Raw genomic sequence first — 10,316 nt, forward strand, 5'->3', positions numbered from 1 at the left:
ATTTGGGTTGGGACCAGAAGAAATTTCGAATAAAGCGATATGTTTCGAGTACAGCGATTTTGTTATAATGAGGGATTACTGTACAAGGTGTTACGACGATAATTGGAATACTTTAAAATATTTCCTGAGCGAACCGCTGCTCGGTTCGCACTCAAACTTCATGCGAAGGTCGCATTTTGTGGTCTATTTTGTTTGACACCGGCAACAACGATGGCAAATACCTGTTTATTCTGAAAATAAATAAAATAAAAATGATTTTCGCCTGTGGAAAAATGGCGGCCGATTTGGACGTGCCAGCCAGTACAAGCTGATAACGACGGCTCCACCTGGGGTATGCAGCGCGCAAGCGAGACTTATCCCTCAAAACTCCTCCCTTTCGAACCACCTCCGAAAAAAAATTCTGGCTACGGCCCTGCTACAGCATTATCTCTTGGCCCACATCACCCCCACGCACCCGCTTCACCTACAGCTGCCCTGACTGCAACACCCCAGCCACTGCCCCTCACCTTATCTGCCCACACCACCCATCACCTGTCCACTCCTCTATTTCAGAGCAGCCCTGTCCAGCCATTGGTCCAGCTTGGGCCTGCACGACCAGAGAAGCCTGATCCAGTGAAACACCCGAGCAGCGAAAGCACGCGGCTACCTAGACTAGGAAAGCCAACCAACTCTTCTAGAACTTCCTCCTCCACCTCCTACAGCGGATATTCACGGCGGAGACGAGAACTACAAGTCGTATTGGCTCAAGGGAATTAATTATCTTTAAAAAAATGAGAGACGGTTAGGATGTGCCAAAATCAAAATCAGCATACAATCCTGCTTAAAAGCGCTGTGCGAAAATCCCACTGCAGCGTGCTACTCTATGGGTATGTAACACTTTGGCTTTAGAACACGCACACTGTATTCAGCGTATGGGCCCATGTATATTTCATGTAAAGCGCAGTACAATATACAAATGGAGGTATGGTTCACTATGTGGGCATGTAAAACCTTGCTAGACGTAAAGAAGCAACTGTTGGATATGTACCAGTGTTTAAAAGCTTGAACCAAATGTTATAGGCTTCGAGATCTTACGATGTCAACCGGTTCCGCAACTTGAAGTAGAATGAGTACAATAAGTACGTTATTCAGTGGGTGCCGGTTGACGACGTTAGATCGCAAATTGTGACATTTGAACTAACGTTTAATGTTCAAGCTTAATGTAAGATGATCTTAACGTTGAGCCTAACACAACCTGCCAGCAACGTCATACCGTACGTCTAGCTGTGGGTACCGGTTGCCAATATTAGAGCTGAAAGCGTGACATTAGGCCCTAACATCAAGCCGTTGCATTCACGTGTCACCCCTTGGGAGAGGAGGCTGGCCAATTACAGTGCGGAAGTGCAAAGGGCACTGATTAATATGCAGAGATCGACAATCCCGGGAGCTCTGGACTAGGGTTCCTTGTGGAAATGAAGTTACTTTTTTCTTCTCATATATCTGCTGCGCATCAACCTTCTGCGAGCAGAAGGTTGATGAACTGGAAAACACGGGAGCCTTCATGAAACGGGCTTCATATACATTCCCCGCGAAACCGGAGGAGGTAGGCTAAGAGTGCTTCCGCACTGACAAGCATATTTTATTCCCCTACAACTACATCTGGTTGCAAGTCGCCAGTAAGCTGTGCGCAGCCGTTTCATTCTTTGTGCAAGCTTAAATACAGATACCTCCAACATATTGTGTCCATATATAAGGCAGGGCATATTGACACTATGCTGACTTAGCGGCCGGCCTTGAATGCACTCGACAAACAAGTATCATGTGTTTGTTTTAACAATTATGCTATTAATAAAGATGTTTCGACATGCGAGCAAGTGCTGACGAGCCAGAAAAAAATACTCAGTCATACTCCAAACATCGTGTAAAAACACCTGTATATTATTTACAAGTAAATCCTCCAGGTACACTGCAATTACACAATGCCAAGCATGCCTTTGGCCACTTTCAGTACCCAATATTGAAACCATGACAGTTTTTTCAACAGCTTTGTCAACATGAAAACTGATGTCGTTTGGTGTCCACTAGGCATGAACTCATCAGCTAAAGGACTGCCCCGACAGTTGTATGTCATAGCAGTAGAAAAGCTTTTATTGAGAGTGAATGATGAATGCCTGCACAGTTCGACAGCACACCAGCTCCTGTGGGTTGATGGAAAGCATTTTTTGCACCGTTGTATCTACCAAGTTTTTTTTTCCTATTCATTTCATGTGATTTAGATATGCGCTGCTGATTGCAATCATCGACCATCTCTACGTCCTTCGCATATAAAAATTGGCAGTTTGTACTAGACAAGCAAGCACGTGCACGACAACACTGATAACTTTGCATGCTTTACCTGCACACAAACTGGAGCAGCATCAGGCACAGCTATAGCAGTCAAGTATATAGCAGTCAACTGCAATGGGCAGTTATACTTAGCACATGTGCCATTTACCACGTAGCCAAACTGTGCTGTCCCTTTTGCTCTGTTCAAAACCCCTTTAACCTCCCGCCTGACTATCTCTGTTCCTTAAGGGCAATAACAAAAATTCCTTGGAGCACTAACGTCTGCTTGTGTGCTTTGAATGGCTTTCCCTGGTCATACTTATCACAGACTTCTTTAAGTCTACATTGTGTGTGTAGCTTCCTTCACTTTCCTTTTTTCATCCTCATTGGTTTTCAGACTGCAGACTGTTGAGAACTGTGTTCTCCGAGAGCTTACAGACCTGTATTATAGCAGCATTATGGAACCAGCATGATACACTCCTGTTGTAAGTATGGCCAGGGGAAGCCACAATGCTTTTTTGCATTCCAAGAAAGTAAGCAGATTTATATGCCCCGAGGAACTTCTCTGGCACCCTTTCACATGCAATTATAGAGTACTTCGCAAGCCATGTTCAGCATGGCGTTCGCTTATACATAGTAATAAAAAAAAAGCGTTCGCTTAGGGTAGTTGTTTATTCACCTGCCTGTCAACGTGTGACCATGGGTTTGATTCCCAATCCTGCCATTGCTTCTTTCCTTTTTAATTGGGCGACTGTGCACGGTTTTTAGTACAGTCTGCTGTTCACAGCACCACATTTGTCCCATGGAGCACATAATGCTTTCTCATCAATATGAATACCCCTTGTATGCAGGACTTCCCATGCTCTAAAGAATGCAGCAGGGCATTTTAACATCAGCGGGCCAGTTTGTGCCCGTAACTTGTCGGTTTTGGCAGAAAAATGGAAAGGAAAGACAGCTGATGGGGAACGTCCTCTCAAGGGGAAGGTAAACAATGGAACAAGGCAATGGATTTGTTCCGTGCCAAATGGGCCTGGTTTCAGTTTCCATTCTCATACAACATGGTTTTGCTGGCCAGAAGTCATTTTGTTTGAATGCGTCGATCAGGTCAATAGAGCCTAGCCACTTCACAAAAAGCTGCTCACATTCACACGTGGGCCCCCTTTGGAAGGTGTTAATGCCCTCAGTGACCAGCTAGCCAGGAAATTGTTGGAGCAGTATGCGTAAGAAAACTTGATGAGTGTTTAGTCCTACTTAGCGTCACTAAATAAGTTACGCTTGAGAGTACTGCCACTTCGTGCACCCGGAAGCGTCTGGGGGCCATTTTGTTTCTGGCTTGCAGTGTTGCCATCTCTCCCAATGAACGAAACCACCGCTGGTTGTGATGGGCAGAGTGTGACCGGCCGCTCTAGCGTCCGCACAGCAGAGAGAGAGAGAGGGAGAGAGGAGGCGCCCAGAAACAAAATGGCTGTGGCCATATGTAAACAAATATCACGTGGTGCCGACCGACCAATGAAAATCCTGGCGACACATAACAATGAGAGAAAAGAGTGCCGGTACTCTAAAAGCCTTTATTTAGTGACGCTAGTCCTACTCTTATGCACATTGACTTTGATTTCCCGTGTCGGCGATACGAGGGCTAGGTTTTGATAGGTGGGCAAAATTGCTGCAACGATGCAAGTATAGCGAGGAATAAAGTGCCGTCAACCCACGGGCATTTACCTAACGTGCCATCATTTCCTTGTAATAAACATTGAGTCAACACTGTGGGTCTTTTTTTTCCTTCATCCTTATTGTTATGCACTGTGTTGATGCCGTTAGCAAGTATTTGGTTGACACAAATACTAGTACATGTTCCTTCACGTTCAAACATAAACCTAGTTGCAGGAGTGGCACTGTACGTGCATAGCCATTTACAGATTCGTTACGCTAATAGTTTTTACTTCTGCAGATACCCATGTCATGAACTCTGAGCTTCAATGCAGAACTTCTAACATATTTCTGCCGTAAGCTTGATTCCCGACCATCTATAACCCATTCAACCGTACCATTTTTTTTTTTTTGCTGGAAGTATTACATGAGCAATTGGCAAATGTTATGTCCATATCCATATTGGACTCCTTGCACCAAATCACTGAAAATGATGGAACAGCACTGCTCTCGTTAACAAGACATGGTTACGGGGCAAGGGTCAGGAGTTGCTGGTGTTCGTCTCTTCTTGAATCTGAAGTCAAAGCTGCAAGGAGCTTCTATATATTGAAGACTGCTCTGGAGACTACTGAATGTTCACCTTATTCAGAAGTATCTTAAAATTACACCGATTCCTTGTGCTTAATTTGTTTGCTCAAACTTACAGTAGCATTCCTCCTCCCTCGATCTGAATGCCCCAGCCAAGCGGTTTGCCACAGCCCCATTGGAAAATTTTTATGCATACCCGTGCCGGGACACAAATTCCTTCACTGTTAAACACCAATGTAATAATGCTTTCAGCATTTTATACCCACATTGCTTTAGGGATAAAAATTTCCACCATTTTCTTGTTTTCATTACTCTTTTCAGGATTGTTTATGAAAAAATCACTACCTGCCTTGTACCCCTTGAAGCTGTTTCCTATCGCCATTTCGGGCTCTCAAAAGGTGCAACCAAATTCTAAGCACAGCTCGCAATGAGTGCTCAGGTATTGGTATGAAACGAAAGGGCACTGCCACTGACAAGGAGGCATTAACCAGAGACCATGTACAGGCACATTCAGCCCCCCAACATAACGAAACTATTTCTTGTGACATGCCCATGACAAGTTGACTTCGCACTTTTTTTCCAGTGGGCTTCCCAAAATATTCCCAGCAGTATTGGTAGGATTCCCAGCTAAACCACTGAGTCAGTGCTATGCATTTTTAAGTGGGCTTTTTTACTTACCTTCCAGAGATACCTTCTGCATTATTTTTTTTTCTGCACAACTCAAGGGCAGCTGCTGTGAGGGAAGAAGGAGGAGCACCGAGACGTCAGCGTAAGCCAAAATGCGTTTTATTGAAAGCCAAGAACATGCACGTGAGTGAGATTACATAAACAGTGTGGTAAATCCCCTATCGCTCAAGCGTGAATTGGCCCTCCCCAAAGACGGGCTACGAAGCGCCGCCACGTGCACCTCGGCTGGCTACACTGAACGTGCTGATGCACCGGGTGCCTGGCCCAGGCGTGGTGCCCGAAAAAAGGGCCGAGCGCAAAGGGTCGCGCTGTGGCCCCGAGCGCAAGTCAGTGCTGAAAACCTAAACAACCACAACGACAGAACATAACCACCCCATCCCAGTCAGGAAGAACGCAAAGAGAACGATGAGGGTGCACGTACGATAACGACTCTATTATACTGCACTGCTTGGAGGTGGCAAGTTGCACTCCTATCGTGGCGCAAACAAGCAAACGTCAAAAGCTGCGAGGCTCCAAGAGACAGTGCTAATCCCGTCCATGAAGGCCGACACCGGGGGGGCTCCAAACATTGAATCAATATCTTGGTATTCTATGAGTTAATGCCAATACTGACACATCATCGCGGAAAGAAGATAAACGCTGCCCCACAGTATGAGTTAAAATGGCAATATTGACACATCACCTAGGAAAGGTAAACGCCGTCCCACGGTCGTCACAGGCAGTGAGCCTACGAGTGAATAGAGCAGGCTAGTGCGGACCCGTTGACAGCCAGAAAAGCACAAGCGACTGACGGAACAGTCGTCCGTGACATACATGGGGAACGCAGCGAAGCGGCTGGTGTGCGAAAAACGAGACTTTCTCCTCGATGTGCTACGGGGTTACAGAGAGCGAAGATGTGCGGCACGCCGGCGGGGCCCTCCTCACTCCTCGTCGGGGCGCGACGGCGGTGGCTCCGCCATGAAACTGTCCAGGACCCCCTGCATGCTGCGACGCAGGCGCGTCTCCGGCTCGTCGCCGCCCTCTTCGCAGCTGGTCGTTGTGGTGGTCACCAGCTGCTCCCGCCCGTCAGGACCCACGGTGCGGGTGGTGCGCGTGGTGATCATGCTGCAACGGGGGCAGGCGGAGGATCAGCAGGCTGCACCCAGCCGTTGCATCGGGACACACAAGTTGTGGGCCGCTGCACAGTGCCTTTGACGCCCGAGGAATTACTATTGGCAAAGTGATATCCATGTCTACTGCACTCGATTTTCCCCTACAGACGCCACTTGAGACAGATAGCTGCTCATACAGGTCCCAAAAGGCAATTTAGATGACCAGGGTGTCAGCCAACGGAGAAAACCAGGAATACCAGGGGAACTGAATACTGCATTTGCGCATAACTGAAACACATGCCCTTGCGCACGTACGGGTGACTCAATCGACCAGACTATAGAATCTGCTCAGAGACTCGATCGTGGTTTGCAGCACGTGCACTGCGACAGACGATGGCCTTCCCAATCTTCACTTCTGCACTCTCATGTGAGCTGTTCCGACTTGCGCCCATTGTTCACCTCCTCACACGTGATGAAAGCACCCTTTTTTTCCTTAAAATAATGCCGCATGTTTGGACGTGCATTTCCGGCATGGTGTATGGGCCTCCCGATACCTTTTTTTTTGTCACTACGATATCGGCCTCGAGCCTGGCCTTTGAAACACTTGGACCCTCTGTTATGACCGTCTGCATTAACCTGATGTGGAGCTGACAAATGTGAAAATGCAGTGACTTTGAGGAATAAAAATTATTATGTTTACTATTATCTTAAGATATGGAATACATAGCTAAAAATACACAAGGAATATAAAATATAAACAATATAATATTACTATATAATATGTCTAATAATATATAAACAAAATGCAGCTCAAGAGAATATGTTAGGAGCTTGATGTGCCATGGAGCTTTATATTGACAGGAATTGCCTTTTAATATGGGTAAAGTTTTCCTAAATATGCAGGTATCATACCTACATTAGAAGCTGATCCTGAAACGCCAACCCAGCAGCCACTAAAGGTGAACAGATAATCGTGAAAAAATAGTGACAGGGCATGTTTCATTAAAGGGTGAAAATTAGAAGGATTATATGATAAGGAGAGCCCTAGCTTAGACCGAGCACAAGCATAAAACAAGTGTCAGTTATGCTAGACGATATTTATTTGTAAAATTTAGTAAGTACGTTTACACCAGTATGCCCACTTATTCTTCCTTGCTGATGGAATTAACATGTGCGAACTTAAACACGAAACTCACAGAATACACAAATGTGAAGGCAAAAGAGCAAAGAACTGACAGGACAGTGGGCCAATAGCCTTTGCTCATGTGGTCTCTGGTTGCACTGATAACAGCTACCATCAGTGACTAAGCACATTTCAACTTGCTTAAAATATGGGAGCGTGCGCTTGATATGTTCTTTGCAGACTTTTAAAATGGCTTCAAAAAGTATGGGGTGGCCCTTATTATGACATGGACACATGCTCAGTAATTTACAGTACTCTCTCCGTTCAAGGCCCTTGGAAAATGGAGCGATTCATTTAGGCAGCATTGAAGGTGATAGGACAACAGGCACGTAGTACCGCAGCTGCCTGGCATAGGTTCGAAGTAATCTGTGTGGGAGAACTTCCGTCAGCCGCAACATTTTCCTGCACTTCTCTGATCAAAAATTACAGATACATTCATCATAAAAGGTAACAAAATCAAAATTTTGAGTTTGTTACCCTTGTATAGGAGATGCACCCCCTACTTCTGAACCCCTTCTGCTGTGACCGCATCCATCGTGTCTCAGCCACTTTTGAAAGTACCTTCAGGACTGCATTCAAAATGTGCGGTAACACGGGCATACAGCAACAAAATTTTTCATTTGTGGGCGCACTGGACATGGGCCAAAATTTTGTCTAACTGGCTACCCCCCCCTTTTTTTTTTGCAAGAACAAAATAGTGATGTGACGCTCTCTTCCTGTTCATCTCAAAAGACCCCAGCAGACTGAGCAGGGCAGGGTGAGAGGTTACATTCCATTCAATGAAGAAGGCCAAAGTTTGCAAAGAATGGCACTGAAATAAGGTAGGCAAGATGATCGCACCACCTGATACAACAGAGGTGCCAGTAATCACTACCAAAAGCAAAATGAAGTATGACCAAATGCTCTTTTTTGTGCATCGGATAACATGACTTTGTCACACCTTGAGTTCAAGATATTAAAAGTACAGTAAATGCTCGAGTGGAACCCTGATAATATGACTTTCAAGCGACCGCACAAAAGCGTCGTGTGACTGGGGTGTCGTATGATTGGGGGACGGGTAAATGCCGCCCTAGTAGATGGTCTTCCGCGACAGGTGGGGTAAGAACTCATTCAAACTATGTACCACATTTAATCGTTCTCGCGTAATTTTCGAACATTTAGCTAAAATCCCAAGTTTCTAAAGGAAAACGCCTATTTTGTGCCCCCTTCTCCTCCACGGCATCTGCGCTAGCTTGCTAGCCCGCCAGCCCTGCGCTTTGCACGCCAACCTAAGCTGGGAAGGCCGATGTGGCCAAGCAAATTGAGAGGGGAAAAGGTGAGAGTGTGAAATTGCCAAGGCCAAGCAAAAAGAACGATAGTTCGAGGCGGTGATGGAAAAAAGGAGGGGAAGAAAGGAATGGAGTAACCTAAGCTGGGAAGGCCGATGTGGCCAAGCAAATTGAGAGGAGAAAAGGTGAAAGTGTGAAATTGCCAAGGCCAAGCAAAAAGAACGATAGTTCGAGGCAGTGATGGAACAAAGGAGGGGAAGAAAGGAATGGAGTGACGACAATGAAGCTTTGAAAGACACTAAAATAAGCAGAGAGAGGAGGAGAGAGAGTGCCATGAAAGGAAGAAACTTGGATCAAGCAGGTCAGGAGAGCAGCTGTTGGGTCATCGCCGTGGGGTTGTGTTGTATTTGTTTTCACATTCGTCAGCTCGATGGGAGCTTCGAATTCACCGTCCGCCGGCCACCTGGACTTAGACTGCTCGCGGTTGACGCGTTGGCGTTCTGCTGCCATGTGGGGCCGTCGAAGGTTAACTGCCGCCTGCTAGGCTCTCTGACGCCTACCCGCCTGCTTGCTTGCATCTGTTCAGCAAGTGGTCTGGCCCACCTGCAGACCTTAGCACATCAAGTAGCGTCAAATGGGGGTAAGAATAAAGAAGGCGGAGACAAGGCGGAGACAAGACAATGATGGGAAAAACGCTGGTTTGTCCCCGCCAGGCTCCGTCAGATGAAGCGAATTGCGTGCACCCGGTATTGTATAATCGGGGCTTTTACTGCACTGTTTCTAGGGGGCTATGCCGGGACCGTTGCAAGAAGTGGGTCCACGTAAGACCGGGAGACATATCATCGGGGTTCCACTGAATATTGAAGTCTTCGGGGCATGAAACTGACTCTGTTATTAGGGGCACTTTGTTAAAGCGGGAAGTACATATTTGCTCTCTTGGAAATGCAGCGGAGACTGCGTTAAAGTGAGAATTTGAACGAGGCGATTTTGTTATAACGAGGGTTTACTGTACGTAGCTAACACCGTTTCACTCCGAAGGGTCGTCTGCATGGCTAGCCAATGAAATGCCAACAACTACATTTTTGTTAAAATTTATCTAGACAGAGCCTGAGCCAATGCAAGTACACTGGTTCGAATGAGGCTGAGAGATGCCAGGAGCACTACCAAAGCTCGGAACCTGTCAACAGGGAGCCTTACCGGGTCGCAGTGGCTGGCTGCGAAGAGTCACCCATAGCTGACTCTGCTTCCACCCAATGGTCCCCGCCTTGAAGAGAGATAACAGCAACACGTAATTGCAGGCCACAGTTCTGACTTGAAGGTGTGAAAATTGGTCACACATGTCAAATCGATGTAACTGGCTAGTGTCAGTGGTGCCGAAGACTAATGTAGTCAGGCACATCTATCCCCCCTCAAAAAAGGCGCACAAACACAGGCAAAAACTGACGATGCAGTCAAGCTGCCTTTTGTCTACCCCTAAGCGACCTGCTCGGCGATGAGCTCACCGTCCACCCATCTCACACATGCAGTTGGGGGCTTTGAGACAATCCT

The 10,316-nt window shown here is 46.5% G+C and overlaps 1 protein-coding gene across 10 annotated transcripts in view; it reads right to left on the minus strand.

Moving 5' to 3' along the window:
- Positions 1-5,309: 5,309 nt before the first annotated feature.
- LOC144148417 (uncharacterized) overlaps positions 5,310-10,316 on the minus strand; it is a 203,713-nt gene continuing 198,706 nt past the window's right edge. For all 10 annotated transcript variants that reach the window (XM_077680008.1, XM_077679998.1, XM_077680004.1 and 7 more), the window contains 2 exons: positions 9,966-10,032; positions 5,310-6,330 (listed from right to left, as the gene is read on the minus strand). In XM_077680008.1, the coding sequence (XP_077536134.1) occupies positions 6,147-6,330; positions 9,966-10,032 (251 nt within the window). In that variant the 3' untranslated portion in view covers positions 5,310-6,146. The remainder of the gene's footprint in view (positions 6,331-9,965; positions 10,033-10,316) is intronic.

The sequence above is a fragment of the Haemaphysalis longicornis genome, unplaced genomic scaffold, assembly GCF_048455015.1.
Source record: "Haemaphysalis longicornis isolate Haplotype H1 unplaced genomic scaffold, Haemaphysalis longicornis Haplotype H1 scaffold_1, whole genome shotgun sequence".
Classification (NCBI taxonomy): domain Eukaryota; kingdom Metazoa; phylum Arthropoda; class Arachnida; order Ixodida; family Ixodidae; genus Haemaphysalis; species Haemaphysalis longicornis.